The following is a 27,895-nucleotide window of genomic DNA, read 5'->3' on the forward strand; positions in this document are numbered from 1 at the left end:
TTTACCATGGTTGTGTCCCTAGAGATGTTTTATATAAAACATTGCATAATTCTTTTTTTTTTGGTGGCGTGCCACAGTGTACAGTCATGTCCCTGGCATGCCCGTGAAATGTGTTAAAGTCCACTCGTTCCGGGAAGTGCTGATTTGCCCTGTGTTGAAATACATTTCAACCACAGTGGACTCATGTCACAGTTATCATCAAACACACATAAACCAAGTATCCAATGCCAGTCATTTTCCATTATTGTCTTTTATTCAGTCAAAAATGTAACCAAAGTAGCCCATCAGCATTTGTTGGGAGAAAACCCCCCCCACAGTGTTTTTAGAATGTCTGATTTGATTAATGCACGGGAAGCTCACAGACAAACAGGTTTTATTCAAATGGATTATGTGGTACAAGGAAACAGCTTAATTAGAACTAAAACCAAACAGCGTGCCCTCTTATTGCTGATCTTGGAAAAGAACTCGCATAGTCTGTGCTGAGTTACGAGAAGGACAAGTTTGGCATCACGTTCTTGAAGTTGGCTAAGAAAAAATTGAAATGACTTCCTTGAGCAGCAGGTGAGCACACTGATCGGTCCCTGCCCATCCGCCTCTTGAGAGCTGAAAGAACATGCACCTGAAGGGGATCCTGAAGACCGAGGGGGAACATGTATTTAGCACACTGCAGAAGTGAAGAAAGCAGGATGAGGGGACTAAAGTGAAGACATTTAGAGACGAGACTTAAGTTGGAAGTAAACAGGCCGAGATGATGCCAGCGACGTGTCTAAAATAGTGCACAAGCATTACTTGTATTGTTCAGCCCATATGCTGCTCCCTCTCTAGTGTTTGAAGATAGGTGACAAATTAAAGGAAAATCTGAAGCCTGGTGATTCAGTGGCTCTGCTATGCAGTCTGGAGGCATGTTTTTATCCTGATGCGGGTGTTCTCTTGGATGTAAACGCTCCCATTGCCAGTATGAAAATGACGTGACGTCACTGGTTTTGTCTGGAACACAACCGAAAACCTGTGAGGGATTTTGGATTGACTCTCCACCACTATCATCAGTGAATACTCTCATGTGGCATCATTTACATACGAGAAACAAATGTGCACATAGATCATAGAAAAAAAAAAAAGAATGCTGACAAAACTACAGACTAAACCACTGTGGATGCAGCTATGCTGTTAAGCTGAAGGTGTTTATGTGTGTGTGTGTTTGCAAGTGTGTGCCTGGGTGTGTGTGGTATTTCTGGTATTTTTGCTATGACAACAACGATATCAATAACAACTTATTCATAACATTTTTGAAAAACTGCAATATAGAGAGAACAGATAATCCATCTGATCTCTCCATATTACAGGCCTCAGCGAGTGCAGGCCTGGCAGGACCAGGTCCGATAACCAGAATCCAACTAGCACCTTCTGCATGTTACCTGTACACTCTTTTCCCGTGGAGAGCTTTTATTTTCTTCTCTTCCTACTGAGCAAGTAATGCATTAAAAGAAGCAGGATGTCCAGTATTGCTGACAACTATGACAGAGGTTTCAGGGGACAAGTGGCCACCACCCACAACCCAGGATGTCGTGCCAAAAATTCTTGCCTGCCTGCAGAAAACAACAAGAAGTAACAACAATAGCAGTCCATCTACAATAATACTGATCATAAGGAGAGAAAGAAAGAGAGTCCGAGAGGCAAATCAGAACTGAGACATATTTTCCATCTGTATGTCTGAAATGTAGATGGGAACATTAATAAAATGAAAAAAAGAAAGAAATATGCCAACATGTCTCTGTTTACTTGTAACAAAAGACTTTGAGTAATAGTCACGGTAATATACTTTTAAAATACATACTTTTAAAATTAATAAAACAACAAGAAAAACCATACTAATACTTCTAATAATGATAATAATAATAATAATAACAACAATAATTTGAGTTTTGTAAAATTAATATAATATGAAATACTAAAAAATTCCATACATATTACCTTAACCTTGTTTATATGTATAGGGCTACAATAAACCTAAATAATCCTGATACATGCACAGCGAGCTGTTTGATGAGCAGCTAAAAGTAAGACACTTTCTATTAATTATGATTTTAATTTGTTACCCATGTGAAGGCAGCTGGAACCGGTTTTAACATGTGTGTTTATTGTCATGTCACACATTTCTAGCACTCTCTGCACTCTTTACAAGTGACACATAAACTCTACACAAATGCATTACACACTTTCATGTAATCTGTAAAATAATGGCCCTAGAATTCTAACTCATGTCTTCTCTTGGTTGCTGTTTTGCCGGAGAACTGAAGAAGCAGTAAAACAAATACGCAACACAGTTGCCTGGGTTAGTGAGAGTGCTATAATCGAAGAACTTCCCTAAAACTGAGGATGTAAAAATGTAGCATACGGTAACAGAAAACCCCACAAGATGAGTCTTTCGGACAAGTTAAACCAAGTTCCTGTTTTTAATTCTCTCTTCTTTTTTTCTTTTCTTTTCTTTAAAAAAAACCACAACTCTAAAGTCTGTCTGCACTTTCATTCATAAAATGTGTTGCGACACAGTTTTACAAGAAATGCTGTCAGTAATCGGTTTTCATTTAGGAATATTAAGCAACCGTGTATTCCAGGATGTGTGTGGAAGTCACACCCTTATGTCAGTCTTTCACTGTGAAAACTGGCCACAGTACATGCAGGTATGCATGCAAAAGAGACTGAGACTTCAAAAAAGAGCAAAACGGAATAAATGACTGTGATGTTTCCATTAAATTTGTTTATTGGTGCAGTAACTACAGCAATTCATCAATAGTTGTCAGAGGGGGATAGCGGCATAGACACAGAATGACTAGATAAGATCGCATGCAACAGGTCACGTAATATTCGCAAGTACACGTCATGATATACTGTCAGCTATTTGACAGCAAAAGCATGAGGTCCAATTAGCATGCAGCCTTATTGCATTTTTAAAAATATGGGGGCCGTGTTACAATTAAAGAGGAGACGCGTCCAAAATGACCCCCAAAAATCTGACAAGAAAATAATAAAGCAACAATCTAACTACCAGACTCAGAGGTTACCTTAAGCCTAATGTTTGCTTACTGGAACAATGCTGAATAAAAATTGAAAAATTTTATTTACCTAAACATGGAGAAAGCAACGTTCCTTACTCCACCTTGGTTTCTGTTTGGTGACTGACAGTGTGTGACACATCCATTCTTTCATCTGGGCATGGCCACACGTGAACTTCAGCAAAAGGATCATGGTGTTCCCTTAGCTTTCCCACGGACGTTTTTATACTTCAGTGATGTGTTGCCAAAAATATGCACATCGTACAATAAAGCAACTCTATCAAGGTCAGCATACATTGCATGCTGTGAAGTGAGCTAAAACAAGCAAAAACACTGGTGTGGACCTTTGACGATCCAAAACAGGTAAATGACAACACAAAGAAAAAGCCACTATCAACCCGCAGATCTGACAGGTGTGGAAATATTTTTTTAAGAAGAACGTGATTAATTACTTCTAGTGTCTAACCTGCCCCTTTTTACAAGGCAGTTTTCAACAGCACACTTTAAGCACATTAAGCCACATGCAGTATTGTAAGAACAAGATCTTGCATTTTATGCACTTTTTTGCAAAGTAGTAACAAATTACCACTCAAAGCAGCCAAATGACCAAAATGCAATCTGAGGGCCTTGAGTGCAACACTTTGAAACTCCCCCATCACGCTGGTTGATATTTTTCATTGCACTCTAAGACATCAGCATGAAAAACTAATTGCAAAAAAAATAAAAATCTGCTAATCCTGAGGAGTATTTTTTTTTAAATTTATATAACTCTTTTCTTATTCTCACACTATGATTTACTCACAAAAGCTGCCACCTTTGCATTTTTCTAAGAAAGCTTTATCCTTGCTCCAAGGTCCTTGAAGGCCTGAATCACGCTTAATTAGCTTTTTTCCATTTTACCAGTAAACAATTTCCCGTAAGAAGGAAGTGATTTGGTCTAGTTGGGTGCAGGTGTCTAAAAGGGCAGTAAATAAATCCTGTACAGCATGCATGAAATACTTGACTGCATTCCTCAAGCAGTAAGAACGTCATTGTAGCCACAACAAACACCTGAAGTCCTTAATGCACTTGTTGCAGTGCTTGATGTGCAACCTCAACCTAAAAGAAGGATTCGTAAAACGAAAGACTTCGACCTGCAGCTGACTGCAGGCGACGACTTTAAACAACTTTATTGAGGGAAGCGTAATGATTTAAAAACATATGACACTGTGTGCCTCGGTTTATCCCACACATAGTTTGTCAGTGAATCAACAGAAACAAGATGAATCTTGCTGTGGAACATCATCAGTGTCTTTGATTGCTGTCTTGGATGCACTGGTGAGGTCCCACGATGCATTGCTGCCTGGCAGCACTGTCATAATCTGATGGATGTCTTTAATTAGTGTCGACTCCACCATCGTAACAGACACGTGCACCCACACATATTTTCATTTACTTAAAAAAAGCCAGAAAAAAACTATTACTGGGGCTAGATAAACTCTTACTGGTAACAGGCAGCGCCACTGTCAAAATAGAGTCAAGTGAAAGAAAAGGATCAAGAGTTTGCAAGAAATTCTGTCCTTTTTTAAGCGTTTCTGCAATTCATCCTAAAACAAAAAACAAAAAAACAACAAACCAAACCCAACTGGTTAGGAGGTGGAGCATTGGTTAAGGTTTCAGCAATAAAATGTCATCAGACTGAGATTAAAGTAACAAAAAAAAAAAAATGTGGGAATCGATTGTGCAACTAGTTTTTTCCCACAGTTTTTGCCATGTTTTGTTATATAAAGAGATTTGTTTGCAGCAATTCAGAATATGTTGGGTGTGTGAACTGAAATGCTGCATATTACAGAGTTAACCTTTGACCTGGCTGCATTAGAAAAAAAAATCATCATTGCAGAGATCTAATCCTAGACAGAGTGGAAGATGCCTACCCCCCAACGAGTTTAAACAAGTTCTGTGTTAAAACTGTTTTGTGTGGTAAATCCATTTTGAGTGTCAGCTGTTCCTCCCTCCCACCTGTTTACAATGGAACAAAGCATCTCAGGTGGATTATATATTGGGGTGCAGATGGCAAAATGTGCTTTTGTTTTTTATTATTTAGCTTATTCAGAGCTGCTGTGTGTCACGTGGCCTTACCAAATCTTTAATCCAGACAGTATATTTTTGGGGAAATCCATGACAGTACCTTTAATATCTGCTTTTCACAGAGCTTACTTATACGTCTTGTACTTCTTGGCCACGCAGGCTTGAAGGGTAGGAGAATAATTGTTTGACAATACTATGTCTAGCTTCTCTGTCTTTTTGCAAAATCAATCTATTCACATGCATTATGCGGTATGTCCATTTAGGTTATGATGGACTGGATGTGCATTTGGAAGCTCTAAAAGCATATTAAGTTAAAAAAAAACCAAAAAGAAAAAAAGTTTTCCTTTTTTTTCTTTTTGTTTTTTTACTTAAGAAAAAATAGTCTTGACTTTTGCAAAAAGGGAAATGTCTGTCCCTGAAAATTCACTTGTAATTGACTACACTGGGAATTCTGTAGGAAGGTAGCATAACTACTGTAGATACTTTACCTTCTTATAAATACATTTAAAAAGTAGTCTACCATGCAACTCAACGCGCATATAGCCTCTGGGAACGTTTGTGACACGGCAGATTCTTCTTAGTAACATTTTCTGCATAGTGCTTTCATAGTGCATGAATGAATGAATGGACAAAGTGGAAAAGTTTAAAGATGAACACGTGTGACATTTGGGTACAGAGGGTAATGACTAACATGCCATAGACGCAAGAAATGAGGAGTGCAAATTACTGATAGCGTGCACTACTCGGATTTGCCAGATTAAATATTAGGTCCATCAGCTTGGAGCTATATTCGGCAGTTTCACGAAAACATGAAAGTCTGCCCACTGCATGAGCTAAACAACGTGCATGCACCCTGCACTGTTTGCCTCCCCTCTGTCACAGCAACCTTTGGCGTCAGCGTACATCTTCCTATTTCGAGGTTGATTTTTTTTTTTTTTTACATGTTAATTTATGTTGAAGTAAAGTGAAACCTTAGCGAGGACGGAAGTAATGTCACATGCTGCGTAAGGCAGGACGTGATTCCTGCGTGATTCCTTCGCTCAAAAGCCACAAGAACCGCGGGAATAGAGGGAGGACGATCACGTATATTTTTACATAATTTTGAAGAATTTCAGCAGCAATGAAGACGCACTCGATACTGCCCGCTTCCAACATTAGCCCGAGGTGAATATGAATGAAGAATGACCAATGGTAAGTATTAAAGCATGCCACTTAGGTTCACCCAAGTGGCCTACGATGGTGACGCACTGAATTAAACTCACTTACAACCATTAAATCGGTGACAAGTTAGCGCTGATGTCAAGTCAGTGTTAATTCATGAATGAAAATGCACACATGCAAAGCCAGTACTAGTTAAACCTGCGTAGTCTAGCGTATTCGAAACTTACCGGGAGCCGACTACACGCGCATCCGTCTCACTGCCTTCTCCGACGAGCGACTGGCGCATTTACTGTTTAGAGACTTCAGAGTTTTCCACATAGGGGAATTCCGTGCTAATAACTTCCCATGTGCCAGTAATAAGGAAACTGAAATAGAAATAGGATTTACGGGAATTCGCTCATGGCTTACAGGAATTGGTAGATTGATGAAAACTCCTTAAAATCCCACTCAAGTTGAAGTTCAGTAAGATATCAAGTCATGCATTCGTATAAACACACGCACACATATACATATGTTAATAAACTGCATACAGAAAGAACAAATTGACTGCGCTAGATCCCAAGTCAAAAACAAGATTTCAGTTAGAGTACAGGTGACTAAAAAAGTAAAGTGATCCTACTGAATCATCTAGAGTGTGGATTTCAATACTTGACTAGAACCGGCTCATTTTAATTGATTAGTTAGTGAAAGTGTGTCAACTTCTAACTTCTTAATAGTCTGTGGAGCAGTTTAACATCTCGCCTTGCATTGTGTTAAATAGCATGAACATGATTTGTTTTCTTTTAAAAAAGTACATAGACATGTATAGTCAAGTAAAATGTGCAAACTCCTCTCTCAAATCGAGGGAAGTTTAAAGTAGTGTTTAATGAGAATTTTTGAGCACAGTCACAGTAGCTCAGAACTGTGCTTGTGTTAATGTACTATCAATATTTCAGTTCGAGGAAAAACTTCTGTGAACCTACTGGAATTACCAGGAGTTCTGCTTACGTGACTCGTAAAATGTAATTGGATCATCGTCAAAGTTTCTGACTAAATGGGAAATATGGAAACTTTTTGTGTCCACTCATGGCTGCTTCTAAAGGTACTTCGTCATGGTTATTCCAGTCAAGGAGATAAGATTTGGAGCATAGTTGTGGAGGTGCCCCTCCCTATTAATCGAGGGATACAAAGTCTGTAATGTCAGTGTGGCTCTTCTGAAAAACTATTGGTGTGTCACCATTCACAGGGCCTTTGAGGAATCGCATTGAAAAGATGCAAAAAGATGAAAATGTCTCAACGGTTTTTAAAGTCCTGGGTTTTAATCAATCCACAGTAAAAATAAGTTACCTGTAAAATACAGAAAATTCATGATTTGTTACTACTTGAAAGGATCATTTCAAGAGGATGATCTACAATCCGGAACAGGTGAACTAAAACACAAGGGCAATAGTAGAAGACGTGCAGAAATCTTTACAACTTGCTAAAGCATGTGTTCACGTGTTCATTGTGAGAGAAATGTTAATGGTATTTCCTTACTACTTCTACGGCTCACCTCTGAGGAGAGGTGAAACTGAAGTTAAAATCCCGGCGCTACACTTGGAGCAAAGCCTCATCTGATTTGTGAAGCACGGTGGAGGGACCATCATGTTTTAGGGTTACTTTGGTACTTCAGGGCCTCGGTGGCTTGTACTCCCTGAACAGATCTCAAAATAGTACAAAGAAATTTTACAGGAGGAAATTATCGACAACATTCTATGACCAGATGCATATGAATGTTATAATTAAATAGATCGCATTTTAGAAATATTTCATTCAGTAATGCTGGTAATTCAACAGGTTCCCAAACTTGCAACTCTGTGTAGTAGGTTTATGTGTAACATTATGACAATTATTTGATTGTTGCTTTTGCTTTTTTTTGCAGTGTTTGGCTGGTGTTTGTTGGGGTTTGAAAAATGTTAGGTGCATTAGTATGAACTGAAAAATGTCTTTTTGTATTTTCTTTGTCTGTCATGCAACCAGAGCTGTAAGCAGAATAAGAATGATCTTAGCTTTAGTGACACTAAATCGTGGTGCCTGGGACCCAAATCGTCCTAAATGTAATTTATTGTCAAGCGTGACGGAGGTTCCTCATTTGCCGTTAAAATGTCAAGACTGAATGAACATTTCAGCATTTCATTCATTGCTGGAAGGGTTGACCACAAATTTCGGAACTGAAATCTGTCTGAAAGCAACAGAAACCTGTTTTGAAGAAATGCTTAATCCATGAGAAAACTTCTGACACAAAGTGTCAGTGTTAGAAACTCCTCAAGGCTTCATTTAAGACTGTCATTTTAGCTCATTACGTTTAATGTGACACTTTGGTAAATATACTTAAATCTGGAGAGATTAAGATTTGCTCATAAAACACTAACACGTTCTATTTAGAGATTCCCAGGCTGGACATGTTTTACGAAATTCAGCAAAAGATTCCCCCATCCGTGACACACACAAATCTAATTCACTATAAAAGAACTCATTAACTTTTTAATCATTAATCCTAACAGTAGTAATCGGTCTACTGTGATCAAAGGGACATTGTCATGCACCCACACATACTTGATTAGAATCCCTATTGCTACACATGTAGTACAACATTTCTGCAACCTCATTTGGAAAAAAAAATGTAACTCTTCTGTCTCCTACACATAGTCAAGACATATCGGGTTAAGTAATCAGCAGCATGCATTGTTCTGCTTGTGCATAACTCACGACGTGCAGTCTTTCCAGATTTGAAAGTCACCCGTGCATTTCACAGGGGAGGGCACAGCTGGTTGTTTAAACTGCTTTTTATGCAAATATGGTTTGGATTTTTTGGCTGACCGCTCTGTTTCTGTCTCACTCTTTCTCTCCCCATGTCCCCCACACTCTGACCCTAAACCTTAAGCCTCTTTTTTGCATCAGTTTCCTTGTTCTCCTTCTTCTACCTCTCTCTCTGTCCTGCGGTAGTGCACAACTTGATAACATCAGAAGTGATTATATCACCATCATTCAAACCGAACTGCAGAGGACAGTAAGTAAGACTCTGATTCTATTTTTATGCCTAGTTTGTTTTAAATAACTATTTGAACTTACCATGTAGACACGCTGCTTAACCCCACACATTGTGTGCTCAGTTGTGACTCTGTATGCATATAGATATATCAGCTGGGCTAAAGTTCTTTGTTGTAATCTAAGAAAGAAGCATTAAAGCTCAGTTACAGCTCAAAGGCTAATTCCCCTCTAATACAGATGGATTGATGTATCCCAGGATTTGAATATAGATCATATTAACTGTACAAAAATCTTATAGGTGTATGTATGATATATGATCACCAAGGATGAGATGGAAAAAGTGTAATAGGAAGCAGGCAGGTTACAGCAAAAGTGTTTAGACACTGGAGGTGGGAATGGTGCAAAAGGACCTGCAACCTAATATTTGGCATCAGATGCTGGACTTTCACCTAATCCTTTTTAAGTACTGGCAAGAAATATCTGGAAGCAGTTGTACAGGGAGAAGGAAACTAAGGCAAAACAAGGAAAAGAAGCTGGTTTGCGTGTTTGACGTGAAACATGAAGTTAGAAAGAGTCACTCACATGCTATTTTAAGGTCAGCTGTGCAATTAAAAATACACTTTTAAGCCAGCTCACACTTCCTGCCAGATTATAAATCAAACAAGTGGTCTCTGGAAAGTTCTTTTCATACAGTGCAAGGTTCAGTTACTACAGATATGCACTATAAATAATTGCTATTTACTGTAACCTGTTACTAGTTACAGTGTATTACAGTATGTGTATATAAATATATATATATATATATATACATACAGTGCAAACCCACAACTACAGTCACCTCTCTATTACAATAACAGAAAAACCAAACAATCAGACACCCCTTGAAAGCAAGCCCTTGGCGACAGTGGGAAGTAAAAAATCCCTTTTAACAGGAAGAAACCTCAGTATTTACAATTAAGCAAAGTTTGGGGGTTTGTTTGCCTTTAGTTGTTGTAAGGCTTTGATAAGAAGAAATATTGCTCAGCATCAACATTTTTCTCTTCTATCTATGGACACCACTAAAAATATTAAAAGCAATATGTCCTTCCAACATTCTGAAAAATAAAAAAACACTAGTTGCTTTGTGAATGTTTGAACAATCTTTCGTGGTATGACTAACATTGACTACTTCATGTTTTGTTCATTCAAGACAGAAGAAATTACAAGCTTGCTGCAAAACTCAGACTGTTCAGTATTCCCACACAAGCTACGCAACTGCACACCAGGCAACGCAGTGAGTCATAATTATTCTGTATCTATCAGCCAAAATGTATAATGATACATTTAGAAGGTAGCCCTTTTTAACATGCACCTGTTCACCACTGCTGTACGCAGTCAGGCATTGCATTACCATAATCGTAGCTGGACCCAGATGTTTAGCTATGCAGCTTAATAATCATCTCAGATTTTGTAGTCGCTGATCGTACTGCATAGAGTTCATTGTTAAGTTTAAAAGGTCTCACCTCTCTTCCGCAGACTTCTGTGCATACCTTACATTACCTAACCTGCAAAATGCGGAATTTACCGGTTCCCCAAACGACTCTACGACTGATCAAGTCCGTCCTAAGTTCGATGCGTTGCCCTTGTCTTGAGAAATCAGTAAGTCTTGACTTTTTACACATTATCTGATTATAATGTTAAGGAATTTACCCCAAGCTTAACCCAGCCACACTGTTAAAACCACCTGCATGATATTTTGAAGGTCGCCCTCATCTCGCCTCATGTTACAGCTCTTACCATTCAGGGTATGTGCACCTGTCCTCTGAGGGTGTCTGGCACTGGGTTGCAAAGTAGGCCCTCTGTAGATCAAGTTTATTCTACACATGAATGCTCAGTTGGATTGGCCTTAGATAGTCAACACCTTGGACTATTTGGCCCATTTTTCAAACTCTTTCTGGCGGGGGAGATTACTGCTGTCATTTTTGTTTCTATTGCAGTCATACTGCAATGCTTTGCACTGTATGAGTTATTCATCTGTCATCAGCCTAAATGTTGTAGCTGATTGGTGGAAATGTGCAGTTTAAGTTCACGTTTGTACTTTAAACCTTGAAAGTGACCAGCTTAGGAAAGTATTTCTTTCAGTTTCTCTGACTGAGATGCAACATATTTAACATTGACAACTGACAGTGGAATGTTGGCTGGCTGAAGCGTTTTATCTTGCCAGACCATGGGTGACTCACTGACAGGTGACGAAGCTGCCCAGCTTTAAGAGTTAATTCAAACAGGAGACTGTTTGTTTCTTAAACTAGTTTACCTGGTAACAGCGTATAGCAGTAGGAGAGACTCGAAAGAGGCAGGAACTGCAGGTTGGTCTCTCATTAGTTATGCTTGTGGTAATCTCTCCTCGCCTTACTGAGAGCGATAATTCAAAGAATGCTATAGAAGTTTTATTACACAAACTATCATGGGAAAAAACAGCCCAAGTAGTTCTAGATCAGTGACGCACCGTCCTGTTCACCCAAATTTCATTTTAAGAGTTGGATCAGAATCAGATTATATGATTCAGACTCATTGCTGAAGTCTGAGTCACACAGCAGAGCAAACCGCGGGCTCGCACAGTGCACCAAGTCTGACCAGACAAGCTCATGCTTAAACATACTGGCTCACATTGTGACATATTTGATTTCAAGCCTTTATTTCATTTGATTTGTTTTAAACAGATTTGCATTGTGCAAAGATCAGCCACTTTTCACTCAGTTCTTCATGATGCAGAAGCAGGGAAACAGGCACACACACACAGCAGCTCTTGTGGAGTGTTCCCAGCATGCAGTGGTTACATACCTTACAAAACTTGGAAAGATTGGGTCCTGGCATTTAAGCGGGTGTTACTTAATACTTATTTAAACAGTTTAACATGGTACACACACTCCTCCATGGCAACAATAATACAGGAATACCACAGTAAATCTTCGAGATGTTGACTTGGGCTCCAAATCCCTTCAAGAATCGTTGGGACGTGCTGAAAGGTTTTCCAAATGAGTGAGCCTGACATTTCAGGACTATAAGGATCTGATGTTATCATCTTGATGTCTGATACTATGAAACATCTTCAAAGGTCTTGTGAAATCATCTTCGTGTGAGAGCTGCCTTAGAAGTGAGGGAGACCTATGTAGGTGTTCGTAATGTTGTGACTGATGTGCTTTGAGCAAACCTCACATACATACTGTGGCATTGTATGGTGATTGTAATCTACGCTTCAGTTTTCTGTGCAAAGAGTTAAGTTGCTGTGTTTCAGTCCACAATAAGGGATTAATCATCATCAATAATGTGCAGGCTACGTTGCTGTGACAGTACATATTTGCTAGGAATGCCTTCATAATTTATCATTGTAATGCTAATTCCTTACCTTTATCCACTTGACTCAACAATAATTAGCCTGTGTCTGTGTTTTACTGACTAGATCAAAATGCCCACTGAGAGTTCAAAGAGGAGGAGGGGAGCAACAAGACGAAGGAGGAACGAGGGGACGAAAAACAGAAAGGAGACTAAGAAACTGTGCAAAGCCAAGGCAATTCTTTCCGCCATGACTGAATGCTACCAGATGCTAAACTCTCTATAAATGGATACCTGAATCCAAACTCAATCACAGCATGAAGCTCAAAACTTGCATGCGCTGTCAGTTCCTGTGCAGTATGCAGTGCTTCAGTGGATTATGCGAGGAGGAGCTTCCACTTCATTTAAGCTTTCCTGTCAAGTACCAGTATATTTCTGTAGCAGCTGTTTCGGGTGTTGTATGACTACTGACTCTTCAGATAAGTTTCCAAGCCACACAGAAGCAAAATATTCAGCCAAGCGGAAATGAAATTCCTAAGTCTTCCTTATATCCTGACCTCCCACACACTAAGGACCAACTGCATATACAGCCTTTCATGCAGCATCGTGTGGACTACATACAGTTTAAGGTGCATGTTTTGTTTTATTTTCACGACAAAGCAGTTTAATAGCTGGAGTTGTGTTTAAAAAGCTATAAAAAGTTTATATGATTAACTTAAAAGGTGCTTAAACTGAACTTTGTTTTTCCAACCACTCGCTATGACATTAACTTGCACTTCGTAGATGCTGCTGAAGCATGACTAGGAAATATTAAGGTGCTCAGATACAGTTTTGCTTTCACTTTGGATTGGAATAACTAGCCCTGGCACATCTATGTTATCTTGGTTATCTAAAGCTCCTCAATTTTTTTTTTAAATTTTCCTGTCCGGGGAGTTGTTTTAGGCTGTGTGTCAAGGTACGGTGCGAGATGACACGGTGTTGATTACTCATTGAGAATGATTTATATATTAAAAGCATGCTTTGCCACAGTTATTTAAGCTCAGGTCACAGACCTTTTCTTTTCCTATCCTGGGATATAGCTACAGTACAAGCTTTTAGTGTCACAATCAGTTGGTGCTCTGATTAATGATATCTACCTAAAAATTAACTTTTTTCCCCTTTTTACACAATTATAGAAAATATAAGCATGCAACCTTTGCTACATTTTGCAGCTATTTTCAGCACAGCAGCTATTTATGTTTCCTGTCATGTAGCATACATTACTTGTTATTATGTAGCTAACTTCTGTCTTTAAATTGTATATTTAAGCTAATGACTAACACTGTATATAACATGGCATACTATCCAAAAAATATATTTATATCCCAAACAAAGATAAGGTGTGTGTTACTTATTAGTCAGACTCACAATCACAGCTGTCTTCAAAGAAGTTTATTGATGGTGGATATACATGGCATTAAGTGCACAATCATACCCAGTCTAACAGCTGACGTTATCAGTACAGGAAAACGCAGCCCTCCATTAGGCTTAAACCTTTCTTGACACGTAACGTGAATATAGTTTGTTTCCGGGAATAAATGCCCAACTTAGATAGATAATTGGTGTTAAACAACTTAAGGTAATCGTGCACCTCAAGGAGAGGTTTTCCCCCACTCTTCCAAGTCCCACCGTAAAATGACCTATGTGGGGGTCATCAAGCAAAGGTCGAAAGCAAAATGTCTTTAGTGTCACCGTATCTTTGATTCTAAATATCTAGATGCACTGAACACTGACTCAGTAGAAACACTGTTGAGAAAAAAAAGCAATTTCAACACAGTGTTTAGGTTTCAGACAAATCCAAATGAAACCTATTTTCACTCTGTAGAGCATAAAAGAACAAACAAAAAACCATACAATCACTGTTCAGTCAGTAAAAATGAAAAGAAATAAGAAAATAAATAAATGTATAAACCTAGTGGGAATAAAGGGAATGAGTAAATGCTACATTTGGGTGTAATGTGAGACATTTTTCCTTTTAAGTGACCTTAAAGGGAGCACTGACCTGTAACAACTCAACCTTTTTTTGGATTGGTTCCAAAGAAAACAAGGTGATAAGATAAAAAATTTGAAGCTAGTTTCTTTAGAAAAATCACACTGCTTTCTTCAGTAGTCGTTATTATTGCACATCAATGTGGAAACAGGTGGGATTGAGGGATGCACTTCAAATCAAGGGCTGAAAAGGGATAATGATGCAGGGCAGTTGATCTCACCTCTTATCAGCCACCCAACATGTTTCCTTTCTTTTTTTCAAACCCACTTTTAAGTCATCTTTCCTCTACTCCCTTCTAAAGATGCATAATATTTAAATGCTAGCGAATATCCTTCCACTGACCAACCACCTCTCCTTTGCTGGAAATATTTATTTCTCACAAATTCTTAAACCCTCTATGACCTGTAGTTTCACGGCAGTAATGCTCATTTTATAAGTTCATGGAAACAGCAGCAATGCTGTGCACAAATGAAGCAGTGAAAGAGAAGCTACTTATGGGATGTGCTTGTAAAAGCCACATCGTGATTTAAACCGATTAATCTGTGTACCAAATCTGTTCGGCACAGAGATCAACCGGCCACTAGTCAACACAAAACACAGTAGCTAAGTGCACTCCTTATTGTAAGTTATGCAATGAAATGTGGGCCGTACTGTTCAGAATTTGGATAATATTCAGTGTGACTGCACACGCCATCTTTACTGCCGGGACATAAGATCAGTGTGGGAAAATAAAGATGGATTTAATTATTTTTTCACCTTTCCCTCAATTCTTATTACCTAAAACCTAACCCTGCTTTCTTTTTCTTCTGACTGCTATCAAATACACATCCTCCTGACCCCACATTCGCAGCAGAATTTGGCAGATTCAACAGGGTACTTTGTCCCACAAGCGTGACAAAACTTGCTCTTCATTCCGCCGTTCCCAACATCGTTCCCGCCATCTATATCATTCCTGAGAAAACAGAAAAGACAGCAGCAAGTTTAGAATATGTGCAGACAAAGTTGTGACAAGTGAAATGTCGGGGCAAAGCTCTATTTTGATTTTACATGTCTTTATGTCAATGCCACTTAAGCTGATGCCAAGTAAGCTGTATTATCCCATATTTCACCTCAGTTTGATTAAATGGGAAGTTGTTTTGCTCCAAAGCAATAACGATAACCAAAGCAACTAGAAGCTGGAGACGTATGGGTGGCAAGGTTGCTATAACTGTGCATGCAAGTTTCTTTGGTTTAAATGAATGTGCAGGTAAGACTCATCCCTAATTTTTTTTAAAAAACTTTCTTAAAATAAAATTAAATCTTATTCCAGCTAAAATTGAAATTTGCGCATTCTTAGTCAAATTAAAGATAGTATATGTAATACTCCAAAAGTTGAATCTGTTCATCTGGACGTAGCGTTTTGTGGGAGAAACATTTCGTCACTCATCCAAGTGACTTCTTCAGTCTCAGCTGACTGCAGGTTTCCCCAAATCTGCAATTTGCATGGGAATTTGCATAATTACGATTAAGGAACTGACCTCACAGCCCATTGTTCCTTCAGTGGGCTGGGTTCAGTCATTATGCAAATGTACTGTTTATAAGATTTGGGGAAACCTGCAGTCAGCTGAGACTGAAGAAGTCATTTGGATGAGTGACGAAACGTTTCTCCCACAAAACGCTACGTCCAGATGAACAGATTCAACTTTTGGAGATTTACTTACCTGGATGATTGAGAATGCATCAAGACATAGTATATGTAATACTTCACCAAGCCACCAGAGGTCAGGAGAGGTCACCAATTCATTTTCTCCACTCTTTCTGTGGAGGTTATGACTTAAGAAGTTTATTCACCTAGATATGTAGGAGTCTACTTTCTTCTTGTTGAGTCCAGTCTGAGCGTTCCTCACAGTTCCATAGCCAGAGCTTGCTATTCGGGTCTTACTTCCCACACTGACAGAGATATCCGAGAAAAACAAGAGAAAACCGGGACAAGGATGTTTCCAAAGTTTTTCATTGAAATAAATGCTCTCTGTCGAGACACCGCGTAGACATAATGTCTTGGATACCAAGAATAAAAAGTGAGAAAGCGAAATGAAACTGTTGTTTTTTTGGCAGCCTTGCTGTATTCTCAGCCCTGACGTTACATTTTGTTTTGACTCACATTGTTCGAAATGAGACTTCAATCAAAAATAATCTGGGCTGTAAAAACATGTACAAAGATTGACAGTTCCAACAGATATTTGAATAGACACGGCTGAATGCACAATAAAAGGTAAAAAAAACAGTACCCACTTGACATCAGTAAATAAAAACCTGTCTGGACTTGCCCACAGTATTTAAAACACATCTGCGTATGTGTACTAACCCTGACGGTGGGCTTGTGAGCCCGGAGGGATTATTCCTCACTGAACCTGCTGAGGAGGCCTTACTAGATGGGATTCCTTAAGTGAGAGAGAAGGTGACACAAATGAGGACAATGCGCATATTAGTTTTGGTTGATGCAATGAAGTCAGACACAAATTCACAATATTGGGGGGGGGGGGAGTATAGCACTGTGTGACGTACCAGTGGGCTGTCCGAGCCCTGATCTTTGGGGTAAACGAGAGGAAGCTGAAGGGATGGTTGACACAGCGGGAGTGTTGGCCTTCTTTGCAGCAGCAGGAGGCTTGTACTGAAGACAGAGAAAAGGCAACAAAGTAGCTACTTGGTACAAAAGATCAGCAATGGATATCATGGCTGAAAAGTCATTAACATAGTTATACTAAAGATATACAAAAAACATATATATTAGGGCTGTGCGATATGACCAAGATCTCATTTCCCGATATAAGAATTCTATCATCCGATAACGATATAAATCACAAAAATTTAACATTTTCTGTAAATTCTGTGAATCTCGGGCAGCTCGACTTGCGGGAAGTGTTTCCAGCTGCGCGTCATGTAGCTGGAGTCCAGTGTTTTAACAGATGCATGAAACCATACATTTTTAGACATAAGTTGTACCGGCCGCCGTTTTCTTTGTGAGTATTTATTACACGGCGTGCTGCGGGGAAAAGCCTGTTCTAACGTTTGAGTCTAAGGTTTATTTTTTAGCACCTGGCGGCTTTTTTTGCTTCTCATCCGTAAATAATCTGCTTTTTCACGTGATTCAGTTTATTTTGAAAAGTCTCAACGGGATCTTGAGCTTTATTGTGAAAGGTTTATGTGGAACATAAACAAGCGGACACGCGATGGTGTTAACGGCGTCGTTGTTGCTAACCACAACGCATAAAAACAGGCGCTTGTCCATCCGTAGTGTGGTTATATTAAATATAAGAGAAAGAGAGAACTTTAAGAAATTAATATAGCCGCTACAATGACCATCAAAACAGTGAAAAAATACTGCCGTAAACAGTTTATTTTGCGACACCACGAAACAAACGATAGCATAAAATGAAACGATAGACGTTTTTATATCGTCATCCGATATATATCGTTATATCGAACAGCCCTAATATTATATCATATCATATCATATCACTATACGACCACATTATCAGAACGGCTTGTGGTTGTAGTGTTTGTTAATAATGCACATTGTGTCAATGCTTGGCTCTAAAACTGCGGTCTGGAAGAAAATCTCAAAGCTATAAAATGGGGAGAAAAAGAACTGCAACACATAACAAATCTAAAAACACGACACAGCAGGGAGTCTTAGTGACATAATGATTAACGACTGAAGTCTTTTTATTACAATGGGGAATCAGAGCCTAAACCCTGCTGTTTTTATTGGCTACCAAATTAACTCCCCAGCCATGCACCATAGCTGTTGCTAAGTAACTTGTAATTCTACATCTGCTGCAGAGTGGAGTCCCACCATGGTCATAAAAGACAATGATTTATAAGCAAAACTTCTTGCCACATGCATGTCAATCATCAGTATTTTTTTTAACATTTTATGTTTAAAAAACTAACAACAAACTATTTTCTGTTTAGATCCATCGGCGGGCTGGGGTGGGTATTCTGATATCCCCCGGCTTGCTGCCGGTACGTTGGGGTTTTTCCCGGTGGATGAGAGGGTTTGTTCCCTGCGCCTCAGGGTCGGGGAACGGGTCCTGACTGTCATCTGCGCTTATGCGCCGAGTGGCAGTTCAGAGTACCCAGCCTTCTTAGAGTCCCTGGGGGGGGGTGCTGGAAGGTGCCCCACCTGGAGACTCTGTTGTCCTGCTGGGAGACTTCAATGCTCACGTGGGTAACGACAGCGAGACCTGGAGGGGCGTGACTGGGAGGAACGGCCTCCCTGATCTGAACCCGAGTGGTGTTTTGTTATTGGACTTCTGTGCAAATCACAGTTTGGCCATAACGAACACCTTGTTCGAACATAAGAGTGTCCATAAGTGCACGTGGCACCAGGATGCTCTAGGCCGCAGGTCGATGATCGATTTTGTAATCGTATCACCAGACCTGCGACCATATGTTCTGGACACTCGGGTAAAGAGAGGGGCTGAGCTGTCAACTGATCACCACCTGGTGGTGAGTTGGATCAGGTGGCGGGGGAGGACGCTGGACAGACCCGGTGCACCTAAACGCGTAGTGAGGGTGTGCTGGGAACGTCTAGCAGAGGCCCCAGTCCGCGAGATCTTCAACGCACACCTCCGGCAGAGCTTCAACAACATTCCGAGGGAGACTGGGGACATTGAGTCCGAATGGACCATGTTCAGCGTCTCCATTGCCGAAGCTGCTGCATTGAGCTGCGGCCGCAAGGTGGTTGGTGCCTGCCGTGGTGGGAATCCCCGAACCAAATGGTGGACACCAGAGGTGAAGGGAGCCACCAGGCTGAAGAAGGAGTCCTATCGGGCTTGGTTAGCCTGTGGGACTCCAGAGGCAGCTGACAGGTATCGACAGGCCAAGCGGAATGCGGCTCGGGCAGTGGCTGAAGCAAAAACTCGGGTGTGGGAGGAGTTCGGAGAGGCCATGGAAAAAGACTTTCGGACTGCCTCGAAGAGATTCTGGCAAACCGTCAGGCGTCTCAGGAGGGGAAAGCGGTGCTCTACCTGCACTGTGTATAGTGCTGGCGGTGCGCTGCTGACGTCGACTGAGAAAATTGTCAGACGGTGGAAGGAATACTTCGAGGACCTCCTTAATCCCACTGACACGTCTTCCGAGGAGGAAGCAGAGTCTGGGGATGAGGGGAATGACCCGCCAATTTCTGGGGTCGAGGTCACTGAGGCAGTTAAACAACTCCTCGGTGGCAGAGCCCCTGGTGTTGATGAGGTCCGCCCCGAGTTCCTGAAGGCTCTGGACGTTGTAGGGCTGTCCTGGTTGACACGCCTCTACAATGTTGCGTGGAGATCAGGGGCAGTACCCCTGGACTGGCAGACCGGGGTGGTGGTCCCCATCTTTAAGAAGGGAGACCGGAGGGTGTGTTCCAACTACAGGGGGATCACACTCCTCAGCCTCCCTGGGAAAGTCTATGCCAGGGTGCTGGAAAGGAGAGTTCGTCCGTTAGTCGAACCTCGGATACAGGAGGAACAATGCGGTTTTCGTCCTGGTCGCGGAACACTGGACCAGCTCTTTATCCTCTCAAGGATACTTGAGGGTGCATGGGAGTTTGCCCAACCAGTCTACATGTGTTTTGTGGACTTGGAGAAGGCATTCGACCGTGTCCCTCGGGGTGTCCTGTGGGAGGTGTTGCGGGAGTATGGGGTGTCTGGCCCATTGCTACGGGCCATTCGATCCCTATACAACCGTTGTAAGAGTTTGGTTCGCATTGCCGGCAATAAGTCGGACTCGTTTCCGGTGGGTGATGGGCTCCGCCAGGGCCGCCCTTTATCACCGATTCTGTTCATAATTTTTATGGACAGGATTTCTAGGCGCAGCCAAGTGGCGGAGGGCTTTCACTTCGGTGGCCTCAGAATCTCATCTCTGCTTTTTGCGGATGATGTGGTTCTGTTGGCTTCATCGGGTGAGGGCCTCCAGCTCGCACTGGAACGGTTCGCAGCCGAGTGTGAAGCAGCGGGAATGAGGATCAGCACCTCCAAATCTGAGGCCATGGTTCTCAGCCGGAAAAGGGTGGAGTGCCCACTCCGGGTCGGGGATGAGTTCCTGCCCCAAGTGGAGGAGTTTAAGTATCTCGGGGTCTTGTTCGCGAGTGATGGGAGAAGGGAGCCGGAGATCGACAGACGGATTGGTGCTGCGGCTGCAGTGATGCGGACGCTGCACCGGTCCGTCGTGGTGAAGAGGGAGCTGAGTGTAAAAGCGAAGCTCTCAATTTACCGGTCGATCTACGTCCCGACCCTCACCTATGGCCACGAGCTGTGGGTAGTGACCGAAAGAACGAGATCGCGGATACAAGCGACAGAAATGAGCTTCCTCCGAAGGGTGGCTGGCCTCTCCCTTAGAGATAGGGTGAGAGGTTCGGCTATCCGGGAGGGGCTCAGAGTAGAGCCACTGCTCCTCCACATTGAAAGGAGCCAGTTGAGGTGGTTCGTGGCTCAAGAGTTGGGAGTTCGCCTTGTAATCGGAAGGTCGCCGGTTCGAGCCCCAGCTTGGACAGTCTCGGTCGTTGTGTCCTTGGGCAAGACACTTCACCCGTTGCCTACTGGTGGTGGTCAGAGGGCCCGGTGGCGCCAGTGTTCGGCAGCCTCGCCTCTGTCAGTGCGCCCCAGGGTGGCTGTGGCTACTATGTAGCTTGCCATCACCAGTGTGTGAATGTGTGTGTGAATGGGTGGATGTCTGGATATGTAAAGCGCTTTGGGGTCCTTAGGGACTAGAAAGCGCTATATAAATACAGGCCATTTACCATTTACCATCTGACAAGGATGCCCCCTGGGCGCCTCCTGGGTGAGGTGTTCCGGGCATGTCCCACCGGGAGGAGGCCCCGGGGCAGACCCAGGACGTGCTGGAGAGATTACATCTCTCGGCTGGCCTGGGAACGCCTTGGTGTTCCCCCGGATGAGTTGGAGGAGGTGGCTGGGGAGAGGGAGGTCTGGGCTTCTCTGCTTAGGCTGCTGCCCCCGCGACCCGATCTCGGATAAAGCGGATGAGGATGGATGGATGGATGGATCCATGCTCAATCATCCAGGTAAGGAAATCCCAAAAGACTGAAGAAGTCACTTGAATGAGTGATGAAATGTTTCTCCCAGTTAAAATGCTATGTCTATGTTTAATTTCAAATGCAGTCCCCTCTCCTATCCGTGCGTGCGTGTACCTGTGTGCGACCTGGAGGCTTTTTGGCATCTCCTGACTTGCTTTTGTTGGGCATTCGGGCGGCCTGCTCCTGGCAGAATTTGATGTGTCTGTCAGCTGCATTCTCGCTGAACCTCCGCTGACAGTAAGGACACTGGATATAGTCTAAAGAGAGATAAGGTAGTGGGAAAATATACATGTAGCTTTTGTAATTGAATCCTGTATACAGAAATACTGCTATCTGAGGAAGTGGTGACTTAACCTTTTCATTTGCAACTGTCACCACAATTAGCTCGACTTGTAAAGGATTTATAAGAGCAGTAACCATGTTGATATTTAGTCATTTAAAATTATTTCTTTCCTTTTTCTACATAAATGTTGTTATTTATGAGTCCTTACTACAATGACAGTATACTTTAAAAGTAATATTGTTTGATAGTCGCAACAAGTTGTGGATTACTCATTTGTACTCTGCCCATGGTATTCCAACAGTGAAGTTGCAGCGTGCCCTCTGGTGGACAAACCATATATCCTCAACACTCATCAACACTTCAGTCGTTGAAGGGTGTTTCTGTATTGCCTTCACATTTAAAATTTTTATTTACACGCTGTTATAAATGCAGATACCGAGATGTCAGTCGGCCTCTACAATTAGCTATAACCATTTCAGCATTTAGTAATAACTGTGTCTGCAATGTAAAGTCCATTTTGCCAAAATTTCATTGCAGCAACTCAACATGGTACTCAGTAGTTTCTATGGTCACCATGTGCTTGCATACAATGTTGGGGAATGCTCCTAATGAAATGACAGCTGGTATCCTGAGGGATCCCGTCCCAGATCTGGACAATGGGAGAGCCCCTCCACAGTGTTCAAAAATGTTAGTGGTCGCCACCCGTTTTGGGGGCTGTCTCATCATTGCCCGTCTAGTGCACCTGATGATTCATTAACACAAAGCAGCGGAAATTGATTAAAAAGTGTTCATTTTTTCGAGCAGTGTATGAGACTTTCTTTTATTAAAATACAAAATCTTTTTTATAGTTTTTCCAATTTGCTTCTAGTTTAATTCATACTTAGTAGCACTCTATAAAACTAGATGTTACCTGGGTCATAAGTAGGAGGAGGAGGTGGGGGCAATGGTCCTCCATCTTTTATGACCTGACCGAGGGACTTTGCAGCCCGGATGGTGGCGATGAAGTCCTCGTGTTTCTTGCGCCAATTTGACGGCTTCTTCGGGGGTTCTGCCTAACATGACAACAACATGAGAAAAGAGATTCTCTGTTACAGCTGTTTGCTGCTATAGTTTGATAATCTAATATTAAGAAAATACGATTAAACTACTCTCTTACCGAATGTTTTAACTCAACAGGTTTCACAGCGAATATGTAAAGATTACACACGCTTATCTAAACCCGCGCTTCCCACTCTTAACCCTAAAAAAACCCCAACAACTATGTTTCCATAACAAAAGTACAAGTCTTATCTAAAGTTGATGATTAGCGACAGAAATAGTTCAGTGAGTTCAGTTGTGTAAAGTGGATCTGAGGCAACACGACAGCCTCTGTGACTTTCTACTTCTCCTGTGTAGTTAAAGCATTCAGACACGTTTGTCTGACAAACACAGGTGACTTCGAGAGAGCTAAAACTACATTTTAGCCAAAAATCCTAAACCGCTGCCAAAGAAAAACTAAACAAAACAGAATTTGTTGCATAACTAGACGTTTGTCCTGTTCATATCACAAAGCTGAAAATTCCAGTGGGAGCACAGAGTGAGTACGCAGCAGTTAGTTGAAGCCAAGACCATCTGAACAACAGCCAGGCAACAGACTGGGCAAGATTACTTCACTGACCGCAGATACTCATGAGACAGTTTCTCACAGAGAAGAAATAAATGACACAAATACAGTTTTTAGTTGTTAAAGAGTAATCTGAAGGTTCAAAGCGACCGCAGCAGCTGAACTAGAAGATATAGCATTAAGGCTGTCACGTTAAATGAAAGAGAAAAGAACACTGGATGCAGAAGGATGTCAGTTAAAGACAAGAGGTATGAAAGGATTTTTAAAATTAATATCACCAACATGACTTGACACACCCACAGACTATTCAAGCCAATACTTCAAGGCAAACAAAGTATTTGTGTAGCCAGAAAAACAGTGAGGGAAAGCCTCCCGGGCTTCAACAGATTATCTGTGCCGCTAAAAATTATATCTATGGAAAGGAGGGACAATTGAACAAAAAAAAAAAAAGATAAAAGCAACTTACTCTTTCAGTAGCAGATGAACTTTGTGACTGAAATACAATTGAAAGTGGTTTACATTGTAAAAATAAACTGTTGACATAAAACACTGAATGTGCTGCATGGAACTGAAAATTCATAGGAGCCACTCAACACCCTAAGTGTCATAATGCCGTGTATATTTCAAAGGCTGATTCTTTTCTGGGTCCTCCCTGGAAAGCCTTCATGTGATCCGGATTATACAAGGTTTATCTGGACAACTTGTTTGCAGTGTAATATGAAGTTTTCGCATAATTAAGGAATATGGACAGCATTGTTTCCTTTAGGTGTTGTATTATTGGATACAAGACTGAATAAATAACCTCAGATTAAAACCAGGTCATTTTTTAATAATAAAAGCTGGGCGTATTTATGAATGAATAGATTACCTAAAAAAATGAACAACAGTGTTTTAACAGTGTGAAATCCAGCTAGTTTTCTGACTTTAGGCAATTTTTTTTTCAATCACTGCTGACAATTTATGTGGATTTCCATCGCTCTGCTGAAGGCTTACCTTTGGTTTGATGGGTTTCAGTACGGGGATGTCTGTTCCCTCAGCTCTTTGTCTGCTGGAGTCAAAAACCTTCCTCTTTTTAGTTGCTGATTTTTGGCAGATTTTTGCGTGCTTCTCCTGTTGGAGGAGGACAATGTGCACAAAACATGACAAAACATTTTTATTTGTTTTTAACACCACTGGCATCACTTAAGATCTGTCTTTTACTATAATTTAAGTTTTCAACGACATTTTCCTAAATGAATTTCTTGAAAGAGGAGGAAACCTTCTTTCAAGCATTTCAAGCTCAAATTTATATGAGTAAGATCAACAACACCAGTAACCTCCTCAAAGCTGTAGCCAACTCTCTAGCACACTAATGTCTTCCTGATGGAGAACCAAGCATATATTGCTATACATACCTAGAATAATACACCATTCTTTAATGCAGCCATTATCTACTAATGAGGCTGAGTGCTTGCATGGGAGCACATATTTGGTTGTTTACCTGAAAATACTCTTCAAATTAAACACCAAAATCTTTATAGCTTCAATGTATTAACTCTGTATTAAGTTTTAGTCATTTCAACATAATAAACAAAGGAATAGAGGATTTTTGGGGAGTAAAATATATAAACTCATTAGCGACTCTGTTAGGTACACATTAGTACCAGGATGAACCCCCTCTTTCCTTCTTAGCTGCCTTAATTCTTGTTGCATGAGATTTGGGTGCACACTGACATGATAGCGTAACACAGATGCTGCAGATTTGTCAGTCATTGTCATATCCACAATGTAAATCTCCTATTCTAAAACATCCCAAAGATGTTGAGATCTGGTGGCTGTGGAGGTCATCTGAGTACACCGAACTCACTGTGACTTATAAGAAGCCAGTTTTGAGATAATCTCAGCTTCATGCCATGTTATAATCAGAACATCAGAACATGTCATGTTATCAGTAGATGGGTACACTGTGTTAATAAAGGTCAGGAACAACACTCAGGTAGACGGCTGTATCAAAACTATGCTATCCTCCACACCATTACCAGCAACCTGAACTGCTGATACAATGCAGGACTGAGCCATGCTTTCATGCTGTTTACATCAAATTATGAGCCTCCCATCCAAATGGTGCATCAAAAACTCGTAAAACCAGACAACACTTTTTTACAAATTGTAGTCTTAGTTCCCTGTTCTCAGCTGATAAGTGTGGCACCTGGTGTGGTCTTCTGCTGCCGCAGCCCACATCTGAATGTGCTTGTGTTCTGAACACAGAAGAGCATTCAGAGATGCTCTTCTGTGTGCCTTTGTTGTAACAAGCAGCTATTTTAGTTACTGATGCCTTCCTATCTGCTTGAAGCAGCTGGGCCTTTCCCCTTTGATATCTGACATCAACAAGGCATTTTGACCCAGATAACTGCCGCTCCATGAATATATTCTTTTTTTTCCTGTCGATTCTCTGTAAGCCCAAGAGATGGTTATATGAGAAAATCCCAGTAGATCAGCAGTTTCCGAAATACAGATGAGTCTATCTGTCATCCATAACCATGACTCAACACCACAGTCTTTTCGCCTATATTAATAATAATAATGATAATAATAATAATGGATTGCATTTATATAGCGCTATGACACCACCCCTACCTGCATGTGCTGCAGACAGTGCTGAGAGTACTGTATTGCTGAACATGCTGTGAAGCCATCCTTTCTAAACAATCTCCATTCACTGATTTAGATGATGAAGTGAAAGAAAATGCTTCACATGATACAGTCCAGTTGACACCTGTGCTACAATTCATCTATATACAAAAAATGGCCCACTATGAAATTAATTAAATAATTAATTAATGACCAATATTTCCAACTCCATTTTATGGGAAAACAGTACTGCTAGAGAAGTTTCTTAGTGAAATTTTTAAATCAGAGTCTTGAATATCACAAATTTGTTCAAACAAAAAGCATTTCTGCTTTGATAAAACCTTCTACTCCCCTACAGAGCTCTTCACACGACCCTGCTAGCTATCTGGATCATAGCCAGGGACACATTATTATTGAACAAACAGCTGATACCCTGTCAGCTGAGAATTAATGTGGTAAATACTGTCAGCCAGGCGGGTTAATCACAGTGCGTGATCAACACACACACACACACACACACACACACACACACACACACACTTAAAGTGTCTGCGATTAAAATATTGTACTCTTAGAACAGTGTTACACATTGTTTTGTTTTTTTGTATTAAGAAATGTCAGAAATGTGCAAGAGGTGGTTTGGGGTTTTTTTTACCAGGACTTTGGGGAAGAAACATCTTTTACAGGTATTACACTGAACCCGATCGTCAACCAGAGAAGCTTCGCCATCTGCAAGAATAACAGAATAAATTCTGATTGTGGTGAAGGTTTAAGGAGCAAACATGGACCACAACGGGACTAAACAAACATAGGAAGAAAAATAATGACCTAGTTAACATTTGATACAAGGTAAACACTTCGCTGTCATAAATTGTGTTCCTCTGCCACAGTAAAGGCAACAATGTTTTGTTGTTCGTTTAGATGGTGTTATTTGTTAGGAGTTTGCTGGTTAGCTGGATAGCTCCTCTAGCTAGGAATCACACCCATTCAGAGAGGAGGAGCAGCTAGCTTCTTCTTTGGCCCTGACGTTACCTAGCATTACTTGGGCTAAAACCCAAACAAAAAGGAGGTCGCTATGCAAAACTGTTCATCTAAAGCAGCCGCGAACCCCAACGCGTCCACTTGGCAGATAAAACCGAAATGCTAAAATCCCAAATTTGCCACAAAAGGCTGAAGTAAACACACGAACAGCAATATCGCATACCTTCAAATTCTTCCATCCTTAGGTTATCCCTTGTCTGGTCCTGCTGCTGTTGTTAGAAAACGGCCAGACGTAGACGGAAAATACAAGATGAAAACCCCTCTTCATTTCCGGCTTTGCTAAAACGGGAGAAAGGTTTTAGTTTTACCCTTTTATCCTGTAAGGAAAATTACTTTAATTTCCATATAAATTGATTCTGCAGTGTATTGTGAATTACTGATGTCCTGTGCAGATCTACATTTTTGGTTTGTCATTTTTTATGTTTTGTTTGTTTCTCTGTGACTTATGTCGACACTAGTTAGTCTTTTCTGGGACGTTATTATCCTGTTCCAATTCCCAATGGCAGGTAATTATCTTGACACTACTGATCTTTGGCTACCGATAGCAACTGGGTTGTCCGATGCCGCTCGGTGAGCTAACATGCGAGTATTTCATTGGTTGTTACTGCACTGTTTCTGATGGAGTGTTAAGTATGCACTGTTTATTTTGGACAGCAGGTGGAGCGTGGGAGGG

General features: G+C 41.0%; 2 protein-coding genes and 1 long non-coding RNA gene across 5 annotated transcripts; 1 reads left to right on the plus strand and 2 right to left on the minus strand.

Moving 5' to 3' along the window:
• Positions 1 to 234: 234 nt before the first annotated feature.
• On the minus strand, positions 235 to 8,005 carry LOC102082736 (uncharacterized). 2 transcript variants are annotated; one of them, XR_003221583.1, is made up of 3 exons: positions 6,509 to 8,005; positions 1,416 to 4,639; positions 235 to 987 (listed from the first exon to the last, which is right to left on the minus strand). It is a non-coding gene; the product is annotated as an uncharacterized LOC102082736 (long non-coding RNA). The 2 variants fall into 2 exon arrangements; XR_003221584.1 differs by having other exon boundaries at positions 1,416 to 1,586; positions 6,509 to 7,991.
• Positions 8,006 to 8,007: 2 nt separating this feature from the next.
• On the plus strand, positions 8,008 to 15,078 carry LOC112847793 (uncharacterized). Its single transcript, XM_025910199.1, has 4 exons — positions 8,008 to 9,309; positions 10,480 to 10,563; positions 10,806 to 10,928; positions 12,730 to 15,078. The coding sequence occupies exons 1-4, from the start codon at positions 9,097 to 9,099 to the stop codon at positions 12,886 to 12,888; spliced, it is 579 nt and encodes a 192-aa protein (XP_025765984.1). The 5' UTR covers positions 8,008 to 9,096; the 3' UTR covers positions 12,889 to 15,078.
• On the minus strand, positions 14,019 to 27,501 carry zc2hc1a (zinc finger, C2HC-type containing 1A). Of its 2 annotated transcripts, XM_003443599.5 has the most exons (10): positions 27,386 to 27,501; positions 26,837 to 26,910; positions 24,565 to 24,681; positions 24,038 to 24,064; positions 22,879 to 23,020; positions 21,800 to 21,942; positions 17,176 to 17,281; positions 16,976 to 17,051; positions 16,462 to 16,560; positions 14,019 to 15,583 (listed from the first exon to the last, which is right to left on the minus strand). In XM_003443599.5, the coding sequence occupies exons 1-10, from the start codon at positions 27,399 to 27,401 to the stop codon at positions 15,448 to 15,450; spliced, it is 936 nt and encodes a 311-aa protein (XP_003443647.1). In that variant the 5' UTR covers positions 27,402 to 27,501; the 3' UTR covers positions 14,019 to 15,447. The 2 variants fall into 2 exon arrangements, with proteins under 2 accessions (XP_003443647.1, XP_005471772.1); XM_005471715.4 differs by lacking the exon at positions 24,038 to 24,064.
• Positions 27,502 to 27,895: the final 394 nt, after the last annotated feature.

The sequence above is a fragment of the Oreochromis niloticus genome, linkage group LG9 (assembly GCF_001858045.2).
Source record: "Oreochromis niloticus isolate F11D_XX linkage group LG9, O_niloticus_UMD_NMBU, whole genome shotgun sequence".
In the NCBI taxonomy this organism is placed as follows: Eukaryota; Metazoa; Chordata; class Actinopteri; order Cichliformes; family Cichlidae; genus Oreochromis; species Oreochromis niloticus.

Bases quoted from the DNA above. Each gene is read 5' to 3' on its own strand.
- zc2hc1a (XM_003443599.5), bottom strand. The intron at 24,065-24,564 runs GTAAGCCTTCAG...ATTGTATTTCAG, and splicing joins TGAAACCCATCAAACCAAAG to TCACAAAGTTCATCTGCTAC. The intron at 21,943-22,878 runs GTAACATCTAGT...ATCTCTCTTTAG, and splicing joins TCCTCCTACTTATGACCCAG to ACTATATCCAGTGTCCTTAC.
- LOC112847793 (XM_025910199.1), top strand. From the start codon at position 9,097: ATGGTTTGGATTTTTTGGCTGACCGCTCTGTTTCTGTCTCACTCTTTC. The intron at 9,310-10,479 runs GTAAGTAAGACT...TGTTCATTCAAG, and splicing joins AAACCGAACTGCAGAGGACA to ACAGAAGAAATTACAAGCTT. The intron at 10,564-10,805 runs GTGAGTCATAAT...TCTCTTCCGCAG, and splicing joins ACTGCACACCAGGCAACGCA to ACTTCTGTGCATACCTTACA.